We start from the raw sequence: 24,547 nt of genomic DNA on the forward strand, positions 1-24,547 counted from the left end.
TGTGGGTGCTCTCACCTCGTGGGACACAATGCTGCTCCCTGCAGATGGTGAGGCAGCACCCACAAGCTCAGGTACACCCCATGAGGTGTGAGTCTCTGCCTGCAGCAGCCTGCCTGAATGCAGGCCTTTGACTGGGAGGCTGCTCTGTCTGGATGATGATTTTCTTCTTTCTTAAGGCGAGTGGTTAGAGGATGATGATTTTCTTGCATTTTAACATGATTAATCTGGGGAAGCACATGCTGGTTTTATGCATTTTTTTACACATGCACATCACAAACGCTTCACTCACACTCCTTTCTTAAAAGGTAGTGTTACCCGACCATTTGCCAAGGTTGGGCCATGCCATCATCCTCTGTTCCTGGATCTCAGGTTGTTGTCATCAGTAATCTTCTGCTGCATGGGCAAGGTGTAGAAGCACACCCTCCACCCATACCTTTGTGTACAGCAAGACTGCTAATCGCTGTTAAATTGTGATGGGATTGCTTTCTGCTCTTGACAGTTTGGAGTTTTTCTATAAAGAAATATCTGAATTCCCTTCAAGGAACAAATATGTGTTCACAGAGAGGCTGATGAGCTTGCTGCAGTGTACTGCAGACAGATGAGGTTTTGTTGTGTTACAAGGCAGTTTGCCTAAGGAGCAGGCTCTGCCAGCTGTAGTCTCAGCTAAAATAACGTATTCTGTCTGAATTGTTCCCCAGACATGGCTTCACTTGCATGAGACTCATTATACTCAGTAAAGAAGACTCAGTAGCATCACTGGTGAGGTGCTGTAGATATAGAAAGTAATAAAGAGAAGTGACTGATAGACTGGAGTGTGCAGAAACCATGGCTCAGTCCCAAGTCAGGCATTCCACCTGTGTTTTGGAGCAAGGAAGATCTGATGTCCGTGCCTAATGATGAGCCCTCATGGGTGGAGGCACTGCCTGCCTCTCTGAAACCTTTTCTTATTGTGTGGTGTTCAGATGGCTTCTGGCTGTTTCATAACGTAGCAGATCACTTGGGAATATATTCTCACCTTCCAGAGCTCATGAAAAAGAGTTTTCTAGATCAGCAGAGGCCATTCAACATAAAAGCCTTGTGAGTCAAATATCACTTCAACAGTATATGTGTTTGTTACATCATTTCAGTAAACTCAAAGCTTTATAAGGCCTTCCCTTAAAAATGTAGGATGGTCAAGACCAGGGTTTGTTCAATAAGACATGACACTCCACGTGAACTGTACAGTCTGTCCTTGTGCTCTGCTAAAGCAGAACCTTGAACAGACACCTTTCTGTAAGGTATGAGCTACTTTTGTGCTGGGATTTTATGCAGTTAAATCACAGCCTGAAGCTATAGTAGCAGAATTCAAATACTGCAAAAGTCACATGGAAAGAAGCTTGGTGGAGAGACAGGTATCAAGGATACCTCGTTTTCCATCTCCAGGTTGATGTACAGACATCCCATCTCAGTCTGTAGTGATCAAAAGATCCATTTCATGTGGTATGGAGATGCTTCTAGAGAGAACTGTTAACTCCTGAGATTCAAATGGAAGGACTTCAGTCCTCTAATACTAGAGAGACCTCTGTAAAACCTAAGCTGCCACATGCACTCCTGTCATTGAAAATGTCCTGCATCAGTGCTTTTGTCACCTCTGTTTCCTTCCATGTCTCGTGTCAAAACAGTCCAAACTGGACAAGAGGAATGTCCTGTGATAGACACAGTCCCACAAACTAAAGGATGATCAAGAATTGGCAACGCATTTTACTGTCTTCCAATCTGGATAAGATATTAAATAGTGAAAGCTTCAACATTTTGTACTAGTTTTTGAATCACCCTCAGGGCTACAAAAGTATTTTCCTGAATCGTGTGTAATACCAGTGTTATCACTGCCTTGCACACTGCTCACGCATTCTGTAAATGAAATTAAAATGACAGAACAACTAAGTGTATAACTGGATTATAGTAGATTAGTGGCCCAATGTTTGTAATCTCATCTCACTTCTTACTTAGGCATTTCTCATAGTGACACTTTTGCAGTGTCACATTCCTTCCTGTACATGGTTCATGCTATAAATAGTCATGAATACAGCATGAGTGAAGTGTGGTTCAGTATAACGAAATGAGGACAATACTTTCCACGCAATTACTGATGTTATGAATGTCTTTTGCCACAAGTAGAAAAGAGAAAGTGAACTAACCTGGCAGTGTTTCAGATTCAATGTGTAGTGAAAGGAGTTGTGATCCTGTGAGATCCTGACTGCTCAGAACTAGCAGTAGCCATTGGTACTCTGCACATCCCAGGAAGTACTTGGCGTCCAGGTTCTGCAGCATCAGCCTCTTTGCTTGTAAATCCAGTGAGTTGGAAAATGTGAAGTCACTGCATGTTTCTAAAATGTTTCCAAAATGTTTCCTCATAAAAATTCTTTTCACTTTCTCATTAGAAGTTTTTAAATGTGACTTTGTGATCTCTTTATTGGCTGTGTTCCATGTTTCCAGATTGTACTGAGGAATGCTAGAAATACATTTTTATAAATTTCTTTTTTGGATTAGTCTTCTGCTTGAAGTCTTTTGCAATCAGGAAGGAGACGATGAAGTCATTACTATAATTTCTCCACCTGAAGCTTCAGTACCTTGTGAAACTATAGCGCAGAGTTAAGTGTCTTTTCTAGAACCTGAGCCTCATTACATGTACCTTAATTTACGTCACACATCCTGTAAACACAATCTTGTCATCACTTCACTGCTTAAATATAATAGTAGTATAGTAGTATAGCAGTTGGACACTGCCTTGCTCTCTCTGTAGCTTAACAGAGCACAACTTTCTCCTGTGCTTTGTGTCCATCAGCCTTGCTTCTGAAGCTGGACTTATAAGTGTCAGTTCAACTGAAGGCTGTCTGAGTGTGGATTCACTGCAATTTCAGTACCAATTTAGTAGTTCAGGTAGTTGTTGTCTACAAGCTTATCATAGTGCATCCAACCAAGAAACCTGTAGCCTCAACTCTGCTAAGAAGGAGAGCACATGCTAATTTTTCCACGCCAAGGAGGAAGACTGGCAATGGAGACTCCTCAGGAGTCTCAGAACTGAGGCCAGCGAATGCTGTCTCTCAAACTCAAGATGTAAGTTTGAAAAAAGAGTGTCTGGAGAAATTTTCACTGAAGCTCATCAGTCTTAGCAGAGTCTGCATGAGCTGAGTTTAATATGTTCCTGTGGATCATGTGCATTGCAGTGAACTTCATCCCTTTTTCTCTCAAAATGGAGAATGGCCTACATGTTATGAAGTCAGGAGTACAAAATCTATAAAAGTGTGTACTGAAACAACCTTGAAAAAGTTGCAGGAAGGGCATTTCTTCTCAGCCTAAAGTGTGTATCTTTGTCAACCTGATGGAAAAGAGTGGCTGATGAAAATAAGCATCAGTTACTCAATGCTATTCTGTCCTTCATTTTTCGTGCCCCCTGACAAATTCTTTCAGTAAGAGTTTTACTTCTCTGTTTTAGAAAGATGGATGGCTGACAATATAGGGCTGGCTGATGATAAAGGGTGGGAAAGTTCTTGAGTCATCCTGTTTAAACAACAGCTTAAAGAGGAATTTTCTTCATAGATTAATTCCTCTATTGTTGTGTTTAGGATTTGTGTTTTTCTTAATCTCACTGCTTCCTAGAAAGCTCTAGATGTCAATCCCAACTCACTCAGCATATGCCTTGACCTGTTTGTGTGCTGTGTGATAATTTTTAGCCCTCAACTACTTGTTTTCTCTAAGTCAAACTTGGCTGCTTCTCCTTCTTAGATAGCTTTGCAAGCACCTTTCAAGTAACCTTTCCATCACCTCTGTCTTCTGTCTACGTACATGGGAGGTAATGCTACATATTAGCATATCTTTTTCGATCTTCATCTGCACAGGTCAAGATTACTTAGCCTTTCCACTCAAAGTTTGTGAATTAGTACATTTATTATGACATTTTCACAAGAGTTTGATTTACTCTAATTAGGCATACTTTGTAGTTCTATACAAGGCCTCAAAGAGGAGAGTCTTGTTAAGTTCCATTGACTTGGTAATTACAGAATAATCAAGTTTAGAAGGGACATTTGGAGTTTATCCAACCTGCATCTCAAAGCAGGGCCAAATACAGCATGTTGCCCAGGACACTTTCTTCAAAGATGGAGACCCTCCACCTCTCTGGGCAACCTGATCCCATGCTTGACCACTCTCACCATTAAAAATGTTGTTTAGATAGGAATTTCCAGTATTTCAGTTTGAGCCTACATTCTCTTGTCCATTCACTGGATAACCACTGAGACGAGCCTGGCTCCATCATCTTTATACCCTCCCTTCAGGTATTTATACATAATGGTGAGGGCTGCCTGAGTCTTCTCCTCTCCAAGGTTACCAATCCCAGCTCTCTCATTCTCTTCTCTTATGTCAGATGGTCTAATCCCTTGATCATTTCTGTGGCATTTCTCTCCAGTATGTCCATGTCTGCCTTGTACTGGGGAGGCCAGAATTGGACAGAATCTTGATGGGAGAACAGATTTGAAGATACCTGGAACCACAGTGCGAAGTTCATACAGAAGATGCCTGTTTGAAAGTGGGACTTAAGCTTCATGTGCTCTTTGCAGGAGGTGTGTTAGAGTTATCTCATAGAATCACAGAGTGGTTGAGGTAGGCAGGGACCTCTGGAGGCCATCTGGTCCAAACGTCCTGCTCAAGCAGGTCTACCTAGAGCTGGTTGACTTTGACTACGTCCAGACGGCTTTTGTGTTTCTCCAAGTATGGAGACTCCACAACTTATTTGGGACACCTGTACCACTGCCACTTCTCACAGCGTGAAGTTTTTCCTGATAGTGTTCAGGTGAAACCTCCTGTGTTTCAATTTGTTCCCATTGCCTCTGGTCCTGTTCTTGGGCACCACCGAACAAAGCCTATCTCCATCTCCTATACACCTCCCATCAAGTGTGTATATGTATATATATATATATATATGTATTCATGAGAACACCCTGACAATCTACCATTTTCTCTTGGCCTTTGTGAAGAAAAGAGCCTTTCTCTTCATATTCCTCTTTCTTTGTCAAGATGCCCAATATCTCTTGGTTCCAAATGCTGCTTCTCCTGCTGTCCTGTCTTTAAGTCTACTCCGTAAGATATTGCCATAAGCTGGTAATATGAAATCTGAGGATAAATGTAAAATTCCATATAGAGCTAGTGATGGTGTTTTACATAATTAGCTTAGGTTAACATGAAAAATAAGAGGCTGAAAGATTTAGGTAGTGCCATCATTCTTGCTTTGAATAACTCAGTGGTTGTGTAGATGTAATCATCATCTTTTCTTTTTTTTTTAATAATGATTTTAAGTTAATGAAATTAAAATGACATCAAAACAGTAAATAATTTTGTTTATCACATTTCAGTAAATTGAAATCACAATGAATTGAAAAGGAATAATTAAAGTCAGTTCATATTTTATGTGCAATAAGGCAATTATTTATTGTGGCATTCAGTAGATTGGGAAGTTATTGAAGTTACCATAAATACAGAGTGCTGAATTCTTGATTTACTTGCATGTATGTACATCTGATACTCCTCAAATGTCAGAGTACCATATGCTGTTCCATATAAATACCAATCTGCAATTTATACATCACAAGTCACAGACACATCAAGTGAGGCCTCAGACGGCCGGGCTGGGTTTCAGAGGGTGGCTAATGCACTGCTTTTGCAGTTGTAAGTACCATCTGTTTTGACACAGTCTGGGACTGCTTCACACTGGTGGTCAGGAATCCATGTAACTTAGTGCACTTGGGCTTGAGCCAGTTACATTTTTCTAGTAGGAGAAAGCTGCCAGTGGCCATGTCTCTTTCCCAGCTTAACTCCCAAATTTCCCATAAACAAAATTTTAATCCTTGTGGTTCTGAATAAGCACTACATGCTTGCTCAGTGTGTTGTTGTATGTATATTGTGTGTGTGTAACAAGAGGGGACTGCTGACTGTCACTCCAGGGCTCTCATGACGTGAAGTGTTTATTATGAAAAATCCTGGGTTTATGTATCTTTGTTGGAGAGATGTTGGGTAAGTTAGATTGTGCTGGTGTCCTGGGTTTCTGCTTTGGAGGCCTATGTTTCTTTTCTTTCATCCTCTCCAGAGTGTTCCTATCGCCCAGGTCCCAAAGGTGATTCGCTAGGGAATTGGCTTTGACCAGCTCTTGGCTGAATGCATTCTTTTGTCTATCTGTGTAGTGGTAACACTGTGGGCTTGTAAGAAATGTAAAACTGTGGATTAAGTGAAGTTTTCTACTATTTCTTCAAAAAGCTCTGGAGACCAGCTTTGCTTTTCTAAGTTTGGCCATGTGTCAGAAGGGAGGAGGGATGCAACCCTAGAAATGAGATATTTGCCCTCAAAACACAAGAATGCTTGCCAGGATGCTAGCAGGTGCTTTTGAAGGAATCTCATTCCTGGAAAGGAAAATAAACTTTGGAGACTGAAGTGTAAACGGATTTAAGCTGATTGGGAACAGGTGTTGCAGATTGGCCTTTAGTTATGCTTTGCACAGTTCTACTGATTTTCTGTCATCCATGGCCATCTTACAGATGAAGGCAGGGCTCTTGTTGGAGAGACTCCCTTCTAGTCTGCAAAAGCATTAGTCTTTTAGTAAACACTTCTCCTTTGCAAAGTCAGGAAAATTGTTATTGCCTCATTGTAATTCTCACTGAACACACCCTGGAGCATGGTATGACATGGTAACTTATTAAGCAGTTTTTTTAGAAGAAGGTTATACACTCTTGTCTAATGACAGAATTTTTTTGGTTTTGTTTCATTTTCACTCCCTTACTGATAACTTAGATGGTAGAGGGGTGTGTCTTCTGCTTTGACATCGGACTCATCAACTGGGACATGGGGTGGGCACTTGCAAGTATCTCACAGGACAATCCAGAAAGAGATTCTCTCCTCCTGAACCAAGTTGAGTTGGGATTGGCTTTACCTTTTCATTTGGTTTTCTGTTTTGCTTTTTGTGTTTTTTTTTTTAATCTAGAGGCCTCTTCTTGTGCTGTGTACAACTCCACCCCATAATTTGGAGGTTTATCTCTTCCCAGATTATCAGCAAAGACTAGTTTTCCAAAGCCTCCATTCATTTTAGGAAGGGTATTTGGACTATTCTAAATTATATTAAATCATTAGAATATGGAGAGAAACTATTTGCAAGGGCTTGTAATGACAGGGCAAGGGGAATGGCTTCAGACTGAAAGAGTGGGTTTAGATTAGATATACAGAACAAATACCATCCTTGAGGATGGTGAGGCACTGGAACAGGTTGTCCGGAGAAGTTATGAATTGCCCATCCCTGGAAGTGTTTAAGATCAGGTTGGATGGAACTCTGAGCAACCTGGTCTAGTGGAAGGTGCCTCTGCTCACAGCAGGGGTATTGGAATTAGATGATCTTTAAGGTCCCTTCCAACCCAGGCCATTCTGTGATTCTGTGTTCTAAACTTCAGTGTTAAGAGAGAAGCACAATTTTGTGGCTTTAAGTCTCATAACTGTTTCTTCTTCTGTTTAGCATTTGCTTACCATTTGTTTCTCCAATTTTGGAGATCAAATCTTGGATCCCCTGTTTATTTAAAAGTCAGTAATTTCTGAGAGTTTCATGCTTTTAATATGCCAACAGTTGATTATGAAAAACAATGTTCTTTTACTTACTTATGGTGAATATGCTGGAAACAGTCATTCTTGGGGGAACTATTTGTCTGCTGTAGCATTTGCTACCAACTGGATGCGAGTCATCTTGATTACACAACAAAGTGATTATTTTGTTAGCTTTTCCCAGAGGCAAGCATTCCTCTGCTTTGTATATTATTATTTTCCGTTTAGAGTCACACACATCTAGCAGAACTCCATTTCAGAGTTCTGAGGGTCCTCTTGGGTTTGATCCACGTGAACGGGAAATTTTGAAAATGCTTCCCTCCCATAAATTTGTTCCAGTAACTTGTCTTGAAGTTCTATGATAATGTAAACTGACGCATCTTTTATTCCAAATTCTTCCATTTTTGCGAGGTGAAGTAGCGGAACATCTACATTTGATCAGAACAGCTGACTGGATTTCTCCATTTTGAAGTTGGGAGCCATTAGGCGTTTGTTCCAGTTTTCTATATAAATTGCAAAGATGCATTTGTGTCAACACAAGCCTAATGTCAACCTGTCATTCAAAGGCAGAGTAGGATCTGTTTGCCCCAGCTCAGTGTCACTCTAAGTGACTGGTTCTGGCCATGTGTGTATACCTTGAGAGCCAGTATCAAGCAGTATGCAGTTATCTTTGCTACGTTTATGTCAAGTTGGTATTCAATGAAAAATAAAGAACAATAGGTTAAAAAAAATGGACCACAGAAATGTAAATGTTACCTAGTAAGGTGGAAAAGTGTTTTACCTGACAAAATTTTGATCTTGGAGCATGTTAGAGTAACTCAAAGGAAAGGCAGAATGTAGTTGTAAGCCTGTTTCAGTGAAACAAGTCATTCTTTGGATGAACTGGGAATGTTTTTTGTATTCAGCAGGATGGGGCTCCTGGGTTAATTAAGACTTCTAAAAGCTTATCAAGAGAAGATGGAAAGATGATGTCAGGCTTTTTAATATATGGAAATTAAGCAAACTTGCTATCTTTTTGTTGTCTTACTTAAGCATCTTGTAAATGCTTTTTTTCATTTTTTAACCACATTTGGTTTGCACATTTCAGAGCAATGCATTAAGCTGCAATGGATTCCCATAGGTGTGATAATCCTGAAAATGGGGAATGATGAAATGCAATGTGTCCGGTCCATTGATAATCCAGCCCTGAGAACCCAGCAGGGCACAGGGTGCTTCTCCTCAAAGTGGTGTGGATTAGGTTGGGAGGTGGTAACTCTTGCGTTGGAGGAGACGGACAGGGGATTCTCCACTCACCAGTGGGTTCATCTACATTAGCATTTTTGTTCAAAGCTCACTTTTGAAATGCCTCTCCTGCTTACCCTGTTTTAATTACTACCTTGATGCATATGAACCCATTTACCCCCAGGCAAAACTAAAGCCAAAAAATATGTTCTGGCAGGACACCTAAAGTACTAAAGGCAACTGCAACTGAGCATTCAGGTTTGGGGATTAAATTAAATATTGGCTAAAAAAATAACACCCACTTCCCAGGCCTGGGAATGTTGGGTTTTCAGCAGTATTAGTTTTGCTCCACAGAGCTCCTCTTTCTGGGCTGTACTCTTTGCTAATATAAATAAAAACTAACTCAGCTGGAGGAGCTCCCTGGCGTACCACTAGGAGTTGGGAGAGGATCTGACTTGAAGGGTTTGAGTTTGTACTCAGGCATGTATGGAATTCATTTTGGGGTTACATATTTACTGAACATGGAAAAAATGTATCTTACAATCTATCTCTATGTAATTTCCCAGAAATTATGCACTTCAAAACCCTTTTCTCAGAGCTGATGTGCTAGTATCATCAGTGATACTGATGGCAAAATTAAGATGCCTTGACTTCCTAAACTAATGGTGAATGACTTTTTTACTTTTTTCCCCTTCAGTCTTTGTATTTTTAGCTCCATTCAAAAATATGAGGATTAAAATTAATTCTTGCCATGTGGCAGGGGACAGAGTCAGTAGGGGGAAATTAGTTCCAGCTTTTGACAAATACATTGTAAGGAAGAATTATTTGCTTACTTCAGTTGCAGTGCTGTTTGACTTTGAGTATCTAGTGTGAATATGCCAGGAATGCAAGATCAGGTCTCCAAGTGTATTTGGAGGAGTTTATAGGCTAAAGAACACTGGAGCTTGACATCACAGGGAAGTTACACCAGTATAATCCAAGGTCTAAAATCTTACACAGAAACTACTATGAAATGGCTTCAAATTTAGGTTAACATATCCCACAATGCCTCTAGTCTTATTACATTGTATAGAAGGTTTTTAAAAACTATAAAAGGTTATTTTAAGTTCCTTCCAAGAGCATGTGGATGTGATTACTTCATAAGGTCCAAGGCTGCTCATTCTTACAGTGACAGATCGAGCTTTGTCACAGGTCTCTTCTCTCAAAAAGAACGTTGCATGACCTAAAAGATATCACAGGATAAGAAGTTAGTTTTCACCTTTGTCAAAGTGTTTTCATTCCTTTGACCTCAGTTTTCAGTCTGATTTTCTTCACTGGCAAGAATAAATTGTCTGGTGAGAGGGAAGCAGCAGCTGTAACCTACCTCGGTTTTATTTAGGCTGTTGCATGTGTGTATTGGAAACAAGCTGGTGACATACAGACTAAATGAAATCATCATAAGGTGGCCACTGAAGGGGAATAGCATGTTGTGTAATTATCATTGTGAATGTTTGTCAACTATGATGATGGTTCAAGAAGGACCCTTTAGGAATAACAGAATATTGTGTGTTGGAAGGGATCATCAAGGATCATCAAGTCCAGCTATTAAGTGAATGGCCCATATGGGGATTGGACCTGCAACCTTGGTGTTATTAGGACCATCCTCCAATAAACTGAACTCATCATACCTTACAGTATTCATTAACAGGTTGCTAGACTTCCCCCTTCTCTCTAGGAGCCATCTGTTTGTACTGAATTGAGAGACCCAAAATTACCAACATGTGGAGGAATGGGTTAAAATTTATGACACTGGAGCTGCAGTATATTTGGAAAACTGAAAATGAACACAATTTGAGAAGTTTGCTCAGTACTCAAAATACTCTTGAAAAAGTAGGAGATTAAAGAGAGAGAAAACATAGCATTCTCTAAGGAGGCAAGGTGTAGGGAAGATGAATGGATTCTATAAACATGGATGAAAAAAATAAATGTCCAGGCAACTACCTGTATGGCACTTGGGAATTCAGACAATACATGGAATCCATAGTGAATACATCAGCCTTCTGAGGCTGTTGAAATCTGGAAAGTTGACAGTGTCGTTTCCTTGAAATACAGGTGGGAAGGACTCCTCTGTGGCCACTGCTGGTGAGGTTGGGTGGTGTGTGCTGCTCAGCTTGGAGCATTGTGCTTTAAGAGAAAAACACACAGATTGGAGAAAATTTAAAGGAAAAACTAAGAGAAACTGTGAATATTAGTAACACGACTAGGAAGAAAGGCAAATGCATGTGATAAATCCTTACAGAAAGAATGGAGATGTCTCGTTCTTTGCGTTCTCTAGAAGAGGGGGCAAGAAACAGCTTCTTACATGAGCCAAATAAAAGGAAAACCTTAGAAACTTGATACAGTGGCAATGCTGAACCAGGCACCTCAGTGAGCTGAGTAATAGCTGTCCCTGGCAGTTAAGAACAGGGCAGGCATGCACAGTGGAGATGGTTTAAGTGTACTTGGTGTTCTTGAAGAGAGATGAGAGAGCTCATCCAACTTTATTTCTGATTCTATATATTCTTCATCTGTAAAAGGATGCACAATTCTATAGGTATCCCCACTGAGCAACCCTTTCCTTCTGGCATGGTTGACCACTGCAGCCCAGCACAAGTTTGCACAGTGAGTTATGTTCCAGCTGCCTCTTTGCTATCTCAGGCTGTCCAGTTCCTCCCAGCCTCCTGGGACTGGGAGGAACCGAGGTCAGTAGGGTAGCTTAGCCTGAGAAAAATGCCTGAGGATGTTTTTGATGTGGATGATGCTCTTTTTTTTTTTTTTTGTAGGTATCACTTTTTCTGGAACTTTGTCCATGCCCACAGCCTTAGAAAGAAAACAGCTGTGTTGTAGCCTGCTGTCCCAGCTAACTCCTTTCCCTCCTCTCATCTAAGGGCACACAGCCATATTTGAAATCTGTCTGTCAAATTCACAAGTCTCTCCCTGAATCAGCCTGCATTGTTCCCTCTGTAGAAGCCTGTCAGCTGCTTCTATTCCCCTTTGCCCTGTTGGCTGTAGCTGCTACAACCATTAAGTTCCCCATGTCATTACTTTCCGCTCTCTCCGTAAGAGGAGTACTTCCTTGGCATGCATGAAGTTGATGGTATCACAGTAAAAATGTGAAATCTATGCCCACATTGCACTTAGTAAAATATGTAATAGTTATGCAATACTTACTGAAGAGATGCTAAGCAAGTGATGTTTTGGTACTCTGAGTAAATGCTTCTGGCACGCATTGCTTTGCATGTAATGTTTACAAAAATGACAATTGTTTTGTATTTTTCTCAGCTATACTGACTTTTCAGAGCTTGAACACAGTTTGGTTTATTTCTTGCCTTAGTTTTGCTAAAAACCTCAGTGGTACCAGCAGATCAACTCAAAGGATCCTTTTTAGCTTTCGGATAAGAATCTGAAGTTTCATTGATATTTATAAAAATTCGCATTTTAATTTTGTTAACTTGAAGAACTCAATATAGGATTCACTTTAAAAAAGACTCACTTGCAATACCATAGTGGAAGGTGGGGATAAATGGAGTCACACCTTAAGCATGGAAAATGGTCCAATCTTAAAAAGTCCACGCTGGAATCCAGACATCAAGTATCCTGTGTTAGTGCATATTGCTGGAGTGATGAAAATACAACATCTCTGGTTCTGAAATCAGAGACTGCATGTTGTTGTCAATGCCAGAAGGAACAGAGACTAGGTCTTGATTTAAATATATATATTTAAAAGTTTTTTGTCCCCAGATGTATGTATTAATTAGGAAACAAACTGGGGAAAAAAAATCTTTGAAATAAACCAGATTCCTAATGGGGTAAGAAAACTCCTCTAGTGCATTTTCTCCCTTTGTGTCAGCTTTTATAGTTCTGTTTCTGGCACACATATTTTGAGATTTCTTTAAAGATTGTTAAGAAATTTTCTCTTGCATCAAAAAGCAACTTTCAGAGCCCAATCAAAGCTTTAATAAAAGCCATCTTGGACAGAACATTGGAGGCTAAGGAAACAAAAGAGGTTGTAGGGAGGGAAGTGCAGGGCTGCTTTCTAATTTATTTTTACTTTCTAAGATGACCAAAATGTAAAGCTGCATTTCAGTCTTGTAAACAGTTGTGCTTTTTCAGGAAGTTGAATGTTTGTATAGGGCCTGTGTGTGTAAAAGTGTGTACTGAGAACTGTAACCAGGAACTTCATTTGTGCTAGCAGTGTTGTGTTTATTAATGTTACACTGTCATTAAGTTGCTCTTTCTCAGACTGACCCAGCCTGTTAACTAGCAGTCAGTAAATGGTGAAGAACAAAAGTTGAAGGAAACTCTGAGGTTCAGATAGTGCTATAGGAAGCCCCTCCCAAAAACACTTGAAAAGCCTGGAGAATGTATAGTAGACCAAGTGTTTTGCTGAAGATTTAAATGCTAGCAAAAAGCTTTCCAAGTTTTTCCTGGCAGAAAGGCTCCTGGACTCACCTGCTATTTTTTTCTTTTCCCCTTAGGGGTGTACAATGAACAGTAAGCAGGAATACATCTCTACCAAGTTCAGCTGAGCTACCAGCAAAATTCCTGTCTGAGAGCATATTGCATTACAGGCTCAACAGACCAGTAATGTGTTCTCAACTCTCTTATTTAAACACAGTGACAACACTACAGTCTTTTTCCAAAATACTTTGTGGTGGGGAGACAGGGTGCATATGTATGTATGTGTGTCTGTCTGGAAGCCCATGCCCTGAAGGTGGAGGGAGCAAGTTTCACATGATGCACCTTCAGGATTGAAGGTAAAAGAAATACAGGATGCACATCTGGAACTGCTATACTAATGAGAGAATTAAGACAGCACGGAGCAAGCATGGAGCATTCCCATAAAACAAAAGGTCAGACCTTTTTTAGCTCTAGGTCTAAGTTAAAAACCACATTTTAGTAATTCATTATGCACCCAGCAGGTCTAAGGTATTGATTATTCACAGTGCCCAGGAGTGATGAAGGAATGCCACTTCTGATCCAGAAGGAGCGGAGATTAGCCGTATTAGCTTGGTGTGTTGCTCACTGGGGAAGTGGGGAAAATCATGGAGTATTAAGTGCTTTTTTTATGCTTAGGTAGAAATGAAGACTAGGCAAAACTGTAACCCTGCAGAAATTCTTAGGTGTTTTCAACAGTAACTGATTAAAAACGTATGTTTTCAAAATATTCTGGGTCTTACAGAAGGTAATCGCTGCCACAGTAGTAAAAATTGTTTATAGCAGATGTTAAAAATTTAAGCTTTTTGCTTTTGATTTTAGTTCTTTTTTGTGGAATAGAAGCACATGTTTGTTCTGTGTTTTTATTTATACAATTTTGTCTTCCTTTTGGGCTTGTTTGTGTAAAAACAATCAAACAACAATCAACCAACCAAAGAGCCCAAAGCTAATGAAGAAGAAAAAAGAAAGGAGAGGAACTGACTATATCAAATATATGTAATAGCAGAAGATACATCCAGCACTTGAAAAAAAGTGCATGTTCTTTTATATTAGGAACGTTCTTGTCTTAAAACCTCAAGAAAAGAGCAAAAACTCCAAGTCTGCCACAATCTTCTGCATATTTAACTTCAGGCACTTTCACTGGTTTTGATGGTAATGTGAGGGAGGTCAAACATATGGTAAGTCCTTGTGAAAATTTATCTTGGGGACTGTTGCCTAACCGGTCTGTGGAGTCAGTGCTTGTCTGCAGGAACCTGGCTGCTGCTGGTGTTTTGGGTTTTTTCTCTCCAGCTGTAAATCTCATTTTTAAAATACCAGCATATACCAGACGCTTTCCAAATAACACTCCTCTATGCAATTATTTGCAATAGTTTCCAGGGGGGTATTAGGAGATCTCAGAGGGAGTAGAGTGTCTGCAAAATGCACTCTGCATGAAGATATGGCTCTTGCTCCTAAATACACAAATCTTTGTGTTAGGACCATGGAGCCATAGCACAGACTCAGAAGCCTTGGAAAAAATGTTTTTTTCCTGTCACTTGCTGAAACAATGAGTTTCTAAGTAAAACAAGATGCAGAAGAGGAAGAGGGAAGGAGCTAGGTAGCATAGGCTTTTCCTCCATAGTGTGAGAAGATGATTTTGATCTCTCTGCAACTCATCTAGGTGATCTTGAGCAAGCTGCTAGACTTTGTTGTGTCTTGGGTCTCTTCAGCCAAATAGTTGTGTCTCTTTCCCCTGCAGACATGCTGAAAATGCAGGCCTGTGGTTGCTACTGTTGTAGGTAGTGAGGTCAGAGCAGGCCTGTGCTGGACTAGGAAAAAGCTTGATGGGGGAGTTTATGTGTAATGATCCAATTCATCTAAAAAGGACTTAATTTAAAAACTCTGCCTAAACCCAGGTTTGGGCAGGTTTGTTGAATGCATTTCTGGGGTGTCTGTTGCTTAGCCCTTATATGTGCCGTCACAGTCACAGAGCTGCAGTTGGTGTTACTTAGGGACATGCCTTTGTATACTTCCCTGAAATGCCTGAACGCTGACGTGAGAGGAGGAGATGTGATGTGGAGAAAAGCTTGGTGCTCTAAAACCACTGTTCTTACTCTATTAAGTGAAATTTGTTATTCTGCTCATCACTGAATTGTGGTTCCTGTATTCATCTCTGAGTGGTGCTTTCCTTTATAAAGAGTTTTGTTGAGATCTGAGAGGTCAGAGATGGAAGGGGTGTGCTCAACAGCAGCATTTGTCTCATACACTGCTTGTATCTTGTGCAGTGTATTGCTGAAATAACTGAGTCTCTAAATGTATTGCCTATGACATTTGCTTGACTATCAAAATGATATCCCAGTAGTCTTCTAGTCTTTTACTTGGTTTGCTTGAAGAACTGGAAGCAGGAGTGGAAGTGACTTGTAGGCAGCAATATCAGCACACAGGGAAAACAGTTTAAATAATCTTACAGCAAAGGTAACCTTTCTTAGTAGCAGAGGATCTTGATTTTTGTGCCTGATATTTGACAGTAGAGTGAAATGAAGAAAATAAATAAGTAGCAAATTGTTCTGGGGACAGGAATTGGGTTGACTTCTTTTAGTGTGACAATTAGGCCTAGCAGTAAGTGCGTGTAAATGTGCAGCAGCAGCTGGCTGACAAGTTTCCAGACATGTTGTTTCTTTGTCAATTACTTTTCTGGGCTTGTTTTTTCCAACTGAAGTGCACTTTAGTCCACTGGAAAGGAGTGCTTTCTGTGTGCACATGAAGAACTAATCACTTGGGCTCTTGGTTAAACTCCTGAATTGTAGTTTGCATGAACTTCTTTAATAACACAATAAAAATAATTGTATGGAGTTGTGCTTCTCTCATCTGCCCAGGTGTGGCAAAGGAAGCAGCATTTGCCTTGTGAGCTCTTCTTTGGCCTCCTGCTGAATGGCTGAAGGAGCTGAGAGGCAAAGGACCACAGTATTCTGCCCCTAACAGCTCACAGCTGTGCCAAGGTTATGGGCAGTTACTCTGTTAAAAAAAAGCCTGTGATTCAGATATACTCATTTCTTGCAGTGTTTAGTTGAGAGCATAAAGAATTAAAATCCCTGGACTTCTATTGCCATCTCTTCTTCATTACAGCACTCAGAACTGCAGCCTCTGCCTTGCTCACATGGCTTTTGAAATACATGTTTCCTCACTCTTACTGGTAAAAATGGCTGCTTAATCCTCAACAAATGCTGAAGTCCACCATACTCCATTAGTAAATGGGCTGGTGGGATGTTGTGCTGTGAAGAGAGCTCTGCATCTGTCCACCACTTACTGAAACTATGTGTTCATTCTTCCAGATTCCGACCTGAGCATGCGGACACTCAGTACACCCAGTCCAGCATTAATATTTCCACCGAATTCCACTGGTTTCCAAAATGGCAGAGGTTCATCTACGTCTTCGTCCTCAGTCACTGGGGAAACTGTTGCCATGGTCCACTCGCCACCTCCAACCCGCCTCACCCATCCTCTCATCCGGCTGGCGTCCAAGCACCAGAAGGAACAAGCCAACATAGACCGGCTGCCCGACCACTCCATGATCCAGATATTCTCCTTCCTGCCCACCAACCAGCTGTGCCGCTGTGCCCGTGTGTGCCGCCGCTGGTACAACCTTGCCTGGGACCCGCGGCTTTGGAGGACTATTCGCCTGACTGGCGAGACAATCAACGTAGACAGGGCTCTTAAAGTGCTGACCCGGAGGCTTTGTCAGGATACTCCCAACGTATGTCTCATGTTGGAGACGGTAATTGTTAGTGGCTGCAGGCGGCTCACAGACAGAGGACTCTACACCATTGCCCAGTGCTGTCCAGAACTGAGGAGGCTGGAGGTGTCTGGGTGTTACAACATCTCCAATGAGGCAGTCTTTGATGTCGTGTCACTGTGCCCAAACCTGGAACACCTTGATGTGTCAGGTAACACGAAATGTTTCAGTACAGATACCTCTGACTCTGAAAGCATCGTGCTTCCCAAACCCCACAACTGCACACTTTCCCTTTCCCTGTTGTCTTTCCAAGTAGTAATGCCTGTCTCCCAGCACAGTGCCTGTGAGACAGGCACCACTAGATTCTCAGTGCCATAAGTGCCTCTGGAGTGGCCAGGCCTCCTCCGAAGGAGGCGAAGTAGCAGAGATGGCCTGTTCAAACAGCATGAGCACTTTTCATAGATTTTTGTGCAAAACACCTGTACAAGGGCCCATGTTGCAGTCAGTGCTACATCATGTGGTGAAAGCTAGTTACTTCAGCAAAATTTATCTTTCACACACACACACACACATATGTATAATTATATGTAGGTTATATATTTGTAATATATATATCTGTAATCTTATAAGTGAATGGAGGAGGAGCTTAGAATAAGTGCTAGGCTTTTTTTCTGGGTATTAATATTCATTGTCATCCCGAGCTAGTCTTTGAGGTTCCCTTGTTTCCACTGCTATTTTAATAAGATTTAGATAGCTTGGACTTCTTTTTTTTTTTTTTTTTTTTTTTTACAAAAAAAACCCCTACAGTTGCAGCAGTTTAGATCAGCAGAAATGTTTCAGACAATTTTCCTCCGACCTGCTCTGGGGAAACAAAATGTTTTTTCCCAAGGTCAGCTGCACAGAACTTCCTCTCTGCAGATAAGTTGGCACTTAATGGAAAGGAGGAAGTCAAGCAGAGAACTGAAGTAAATTTACTGTTCAACATCTATTTTATGATCTTATTCGTTATCAGTCTAATGCCATTATTAATCATCCAGAACAGATTTGCCATTGCAGGGGTACCAGTGGCAATAAGCAGGATGAAGTGGGGATAGAAAGCAATGCTACTGAGTCATTGGTACCCAGATAAACTGAATTTTCCAAGGCTACCTGTCTGGAGTACACTGATTTGCTTTCTTTTCTCTGCCTTTTTTTTTTTTTTTTAAGCTGCTTTATCCAGCTCTCTCACCTCATTCCTAGGATGGCAGAATGTCATGGAAGGCATCAAAACAAATAGCAGCAAATCAGAATTATTCACTTTTTGTGATCGGTCTCTGAAACCACCAGGTGATAAGGAGTCCCTGTGGGACTCCACAGGAGTCCTGTCCCAGGGAGTCTGTTTGCAATGACCTCAGATATGAATTACTTATTGTTGGTACATACTGACATTAGTTCTGGATTGCTAACCACACATTCAGGTTGAAGCATCTCCAACACCAGGAGAAAATGTATGTACCTATGTGATTTAGACCTAAAACTTTGAACCTCACACTCTGACTGCACCTAGGAGCTTGTAGGTGGCTTCTATTGATAGATATGCTGTAGGTCAAAGGTGGCTTTTTCAAAACCAGGGAAAAGGTAAAGATGATAACAAGTCTTGAAATAGGTTCTTTTGGGATTTGTCTTCGTTTGTGGTTTTTCCAAGCCTGTTATTTTCAGACCTAGAAGACGGTGTCTGTCCCTAAGAGCTCATCAGTTTGATACAAAGTGTGTAGGGGGCAAATAAAATACCTGTCTTTCTTGAATTTTGTCTTATTGATGGGATAGGAAAATAATTTTAATCTCACTTTTATCTAAGTTGTTCTTTCTGTTTGGAGCATGTGAAGGAAAAATTCCTGGTTTTGAACACGCTCAGAAGTCAGGGTGTTTGGGTTCAGATATAGCTTTAGCTGCATGCACCTGCATATGAACTGAGGATAATTGATCTCTGGGCTCTTATTTTTGAGTCCACTTTTTTCATTACAGTGTGTGTAGTTTTGGAGGATGTTTTCAAAGCAGGATTGTTTTCCCCTCCTTCTGTCTGTAGTTGTGAGGACAAGGCTTGCACCTACATGCTCAAGCAATTCTGAGGACTGAAGCGGTTCACCAGTTTGGTTTCATACTGAACAAGAGAAGTAGGGTACGTGTGCTAGGTGGGACTCTAGTTCCTAGTTAATTAAATCCCAGTTAACAGTTGTACATCTAGCTAAATCCCTTTCCCCCTTGGATGGCTACTTGGCAGCAAAAACGCACCAAAATCTTTGCTGTTAAAACCAGATGTTCATATTAACTTTAAGAGCTTTACACAATGTAAGTTCTGTCACTCTCAGTAGTCACTTTGTGGGCAGGTCTGAGATATCTCTAGAAGTTGCTTGAGCTTGACTGCAAGTTATTATCTAACACACTAGCCAACATTTTTTTCAGTCTGTTTGGAAGTTCCTTCTCCCTTTTAAAAATCAGTTATACTTACTTTATGAAAAATCCTGTTACAAGAGCTTTGTTTTTACATGTTGTATTATTTAGGACAGAAAAATTGTTGTGGACCCAGGAACCTGTCATTTTGCCTAAAAATCAGGCAGTTCTATATCAGCATGGACTCTTTTTCTGGTGAAACCATTTTGAATATCCTTTCCATTAAATATTTTACAGTGTAGCCAAAGTAAGTAGACAAGGCAATGCTGAGCTTTTCAAAACAGTGATCACACTGTGATGTATGTGACTCCAGCCCTGCTGTGAGACTTCTGACCCATTCACTTTCTAATTACGGTCATTAAAGCTTCTTGGATTCTCAGCAGACAGAATGTTCTCCTTGGCCTCGTGGACCCATCATTCTCACTTAGCCAAATTTTAAATTTGAATTCTGGTCAGAATATAAAATATCCAGACTGACTCCTTAATCCAGCAACCTCCTTGGCCAAATGCAATAGCAACAACTACGTCAGGTTCAGCAGAGCTCTGCCTGTGTGCCAGCTTATTCTGTGGAAAAGGCTCAAGGATGGGGACTCCTGTAGTGTATTTTGTATCATCTGCTCCAAAGAATATATAAGGGTGAAGTTTTCACACCATTAGTATTGTAGTGCTTCCCTTTAGAAAAATCACTTTACTTTACTGAGCATGTATGTAGTACTTATCTGAGGACAAAAGTATTTTCAGAGACTGCACCACAGTATTCAGTTTTAAGATGTTTGTTAAACAGTGTTTTGTTTCAAAGTTTTGCTTCTTCATGACCTGTGGACACTTTGCCCATTTCATTGTGTGAGGCCTAAGGTAAAATTTGCCTCTGTTCAACTAAATTTGAAGCCTAAATTAAAGGTCCAGCGCAAATTCAAATGATGAATGTAGAAATCTAATTGCAGGTGGCAAACTGTTTCAAGTTCATATCCCATACTTCTCACAGCATTTTTATGAGTCTGCGGGGTTATTTCAAGGGATTTTTTTTTTCCCTTTTTAAGAACTGAAGCATATTCATACCTTCTACTAAGCCTCTGAATGAGAACCTGTTGGTGTAGGTTTGGGTCATTTAAGTTTTTGAGGTGGTCTTCATACACTGCTCTTTACTTCTGCACTACAGGATTTGTGCAGGATTTCTGATACATGGAATTCTAAGGTCATTGATTTTTATGCATCACTTCAAACTGGTTGACCAGTGTTTCAGCAATACAGAAAAGGTATTTTTTTCTGTACCTGAGAGCACCTCTTTAGGCATAACTGACAGAATTTGTCTGAATGGACATTTATGGCTAAAACTGTTGGGCTTTGGTCAGTAACGGGTAGAACCTCCCTTCTTTCTTGCAGCTGTTCCTAGCTATGCTAATGCAGTGTGCCCAGCTGAACTTGGCACAGCTAAAAATTTCCCTCAGGAGCCTGAGACTGCCAGTTTGCATTGCAGCAGAAACCGCACTTTCCAAAAAAAGCTTTTACTCAGCACCATGTATGGAGCGGAGGTTAAAAATGGGGAAAGTCTGTGAGCGTGTTTTTCCCTTTCATCTAGCTCTTTGGCTTTCCTTGCAAGGTCTGGTGTTTCTCCTCTAGTCTAATTACCTCCATGACCAGACTTTCTCACTTGACACAGTCCTTTTCTGCATCTGTCCATATCCTCCCATGACCTTACCAGTGTTGGCTCCTGCCAAATGTCCCCATTCTTCTTAGGTTATCTGAATCTCCACCCTTCTGCAAGCACACAGTCCTGCCGTAGTTTTGCATCCTTTCCATGTTGCAGGGCTGGATTCACATCTGTTCTCCAAGTGCTTCTAGGAGGGTGGGCGAGGTTGTCTTAATGAGGTTGGATGGTGAAAGAGCCTCAGATGTCGGTTTGCAAACTCAGGCAGTCAGCAGTGAGACTGACTCTGATCAAAAACTGCATTGGTTGTCACGTAGTGTCATTTTCTCTAATTGTCACTGGGTCTGTATTGCAGTAACACATTACAGACTGTCTGTAGATAAACATAGGAGCACTACTTTACATTTGGGATATGGAGAAAATCAGTCCTTTTCTTTCCCAGTGTTCAAAATCTCAAAGTAACCTCACTGACTCCAGTGGAGTTTATTCTTTCCCGTGGTGTAGGGACTCACCACAGCAAATCCAGACTAGTCAGTCAGGATGATTCTGCTCTTACAGCATGAAGGCGCCTTCATCACAATCCAACACGCCATTTCACACCCAACTTTCTGGCCTCGCCACGTGATTTGTTTTTACTGCTTGCTTAAATTCCCTGTGTTTTTCCACTTAGGCTGCTCCAAAGTAACATGCATCAGTTTGACACGCGAAGCCTCCATCAAGCTGTCTCCCTTACACGGGAAACAAATCTCCATTCGCTACTTGGACATGACAGACTGCTTCGTCCTGGAGGACGAAGGACTGCACACCATTGCCGCGCACTGCACTCAGCTGACCCACCTGTACCTGCGCCGCTGCGTCCGCATCACCGACGAGGGTCTCCGCTACCTGATGATTTACTGCACGTCCATTAAGGAACTGAGCGTGAGCGACTGTCGCTTTGTCAGTGACTTCGGCATGCGGGAGATTGCCAAGCTGGAGTCGCGTCTCCGATACCTTAGCATCGCTCACTGCGGCCGGATCACGGACGTGGGCATCCGCTACATCGCCAAGTACTGCAGCAAGCTGCGCTACCTCAACGCGCGGGGCTGCGAGGGCATCACGGACCACGGCGTGGAGTACCTCGCCAAAAATTGCACAAAACTCAAATCGCTAGATATTGGCAAGTGCCCTCTGGTCTCAGACACCGGCCTGGAGTTTCTAGCCCTTAACTGCTTCAACCTGAAGCGCCTGAGCCTGAAATCTTGTGAGAGCATCACTGGGCAGGGCCTGCAGATTGTAGCTGCCAACTGTTTTGACCTGCAGATGTTGAATGTGCAGGACTGCGATGTCTCTGTCGATGCTCTGCGATTTGTTAAACGACACTGCAAGCGCTGTATTATAGAGCACACCAACCCTGCTTTCTTCTGAAAGGACACCCCACACCTGTCATTACAATGCAGTATTAAAAACACTGATGTATAAATACATGCTCCCATATTCAGTAATGCTGTCTTTTCTGTCGCTCTCGGGAGTCAGCTTTTCTTGTACATTGTGGGTGAGGGGGTTTCTAGAGGACTGTTTTGTTTGCTTTTTGTATGATCACTTTTTAAGGTGCCGTGGGTCTCTGTGGAGAGGTAGCCTTAATGCAAAAGCAGTGAGTGCTCAGCATCCCCACTGGAGTGCCATTTCCATAAGAGCCATGATCTTGTCCCAGGCTACAGTAGCTGCCTCCAAAGGAAATAGCACATAATCCCTCCTTTGGAAATGCTGCTGAACTGTGTCAAATACATCTGAATTCCAGCTGTTCTCGTGTAAGCTGACTATGCAATATGTGTCTCTGTTCCCCAACTTTTTCCGATACGGCTGGTAACGCATCCTCTTCTCTCCAAGTAGTTTCCTTTTGGTAGTCATCCATTGTAATCCCTCAGGAAATACTAGGTAATGTTCTTAAACATACTCAACTGAGGCAGAATAAGACCTGCTGGCCATTGCTGAGCACTTTTACTGAGTGAATCTGGAGATTGTGCCCATGCATGGATTCTCTGGGAAAGTCACTCGTGCATCATCGCTACTTGCCTTCATTTCTAAATTTGCCCTCTTGTGCATGTATAGTACAACCCCCTGGTAGTAGATAGGGATTTCTGGCTCTGATAAGCAATGACGTATCACCTGAGTGAAGGAGAACAAGTGGGATGTTGGTGGCCTGGCAAAAGGAAAAGCCGGCAAACCAGCCTGAGAAGCTGCTGTAATTCTGCAACAATCTGAGATAGTTCTGTAGGACACTGGGGCGAGTCTGAGGCATTGTGGAGCAGCTTGCTCAGGGCAGTCCCAATCACTGTGCTGTGTGGTTGTCACAGAAAGTCTGTCTTTGTTCCTTCACTGTATCTTTTCAGCAGCTGTGGCACCACTGCAGTTGATGCTCCCTGAGCAAACCAGGCATGTGCATTAAGGCAAAGTCAGTATGTGCCTTATTACACTTAAAAACCCAAACTTTTTCTGTGGCCTTCCAGTTCAAAGGATAGATAGCTGATCTCAAAACTTCTAAGACATTAGCCTGATGTTAAATAACACCCCTGGGGACAAAGGGTTTCCAGTATTATTCAGATTAGATTTAGATTTTTTTGAAACTTAGTCTGTGTGTGTTCCCTTAGGCTGGAGATACAGTTGCGGTTCAACAAATAATTAAACACCAGCATTGCCCTGTGACCCTGGGAGCTCCTGGTACTCTCATGGTTGCTCTTGTTCTTGCATGAGCAGGAGTGTTTTGAAGGTCCCCCATCTCATTGCCTCCTTCCCCTGAGTGTGTGGTTGATTCATGGTTACTTTCTTCACAATTTTCTGGCAGCTGTTTCTCTGCATTTTCACGTGTAATGCTCAGATCTGAAAGCCAGACACGTGAGGGGTGATGATATTTTCAGGCAGGCCCCCTGTGCCTGACTGACAGGTGAATTCATACATTCAGCTCAAACGCTGTAAGTGTCTCATAAGAAGGGAAGCACTGTGTCTGGTTTTCATAAGCAGTAGTTCCATCAACTCCAGACAACACTAATAAAATCATTGGTATGAAGTGAAAATCAATATGCTCGAGAAAAATACATAACCACCGAGGAAATACTTACAGTGATGCTCTGCTCTCTCAAATTGAAAAAAAAAAAAAAAAAAAAAAAGAAAGCAATGGTTTGAACATGTCCCTGCAGAGGGAACTTGTCCTACTGCTGCAAAATTCCTGTAGCTTATGTATATATGGAGGATATCATCAGCTCTGAATTATAAATCAAATTGTACTAAAGCAAAGAGGGACAGGGAAAATGAATTTGTCATTGCTACTGTTACTGGTCAGTGACTAACAGGGGGCGGTACCATCCCTTGGACAGTTAATTTCACTTTGGTTTTCCTCTCCATATTTTTAAAATAAGAGATTCTTTTCCAGCAAATAATACAGTATATTTTATTTGAGCCAGCTATACTCTTTGTTTATCCTTTATCTAAAA

The 24,547-nt window shown here is 41.4% G+C and overlaps 1 protein-coding gene across 1 annotated transcript in view; it reads left to right on the forward strand.

Annotated features, from left to right (window-relative positions):
* FBXL7 (F-box and leucine rich repeat protein 7) overlaps positions 1-24,227 on the forward strand; it is a 176,947-nt gene extending 152,720 nt beyond the window's left edge. Inside the window, exons 3-4 of the mRNA XM_050319658.1 lie at positions 16,599-17,210; positions 21,748-24,227. Of these exons, the coding sequence (XP_050175615.1) occupies positions 16,599-17,210; positions 21,748-22,484 (1,349 nt within the window). The 3' untranslated portion in view covers positions 22,485-24,227. The remainder of the gene's footprint in view (positions 1-16,598; positions 17,211-21,747) is intronic.
* Positions 24,228-24,547: the final 320 nt, after the last annotated feature.

The sequence above is a fragment of the Myiozetetes cayanensis genome, unplaced genomic scaffold, assembly GCF_022539395.1.
Source record: "Myiozetetes cayanensis isolate MyiCay16 unplaced genomic scaffold, myiCay2020 scf1, whole genome shotgun sequence".
NCBI classification, from domain to species: domain Eukaryota; kingdom Metazoa; phylum Chordata; class Aves; order Passeriformes; family Tyrannidae; genus Myiozetetes; species Myiozetetes cayanensis.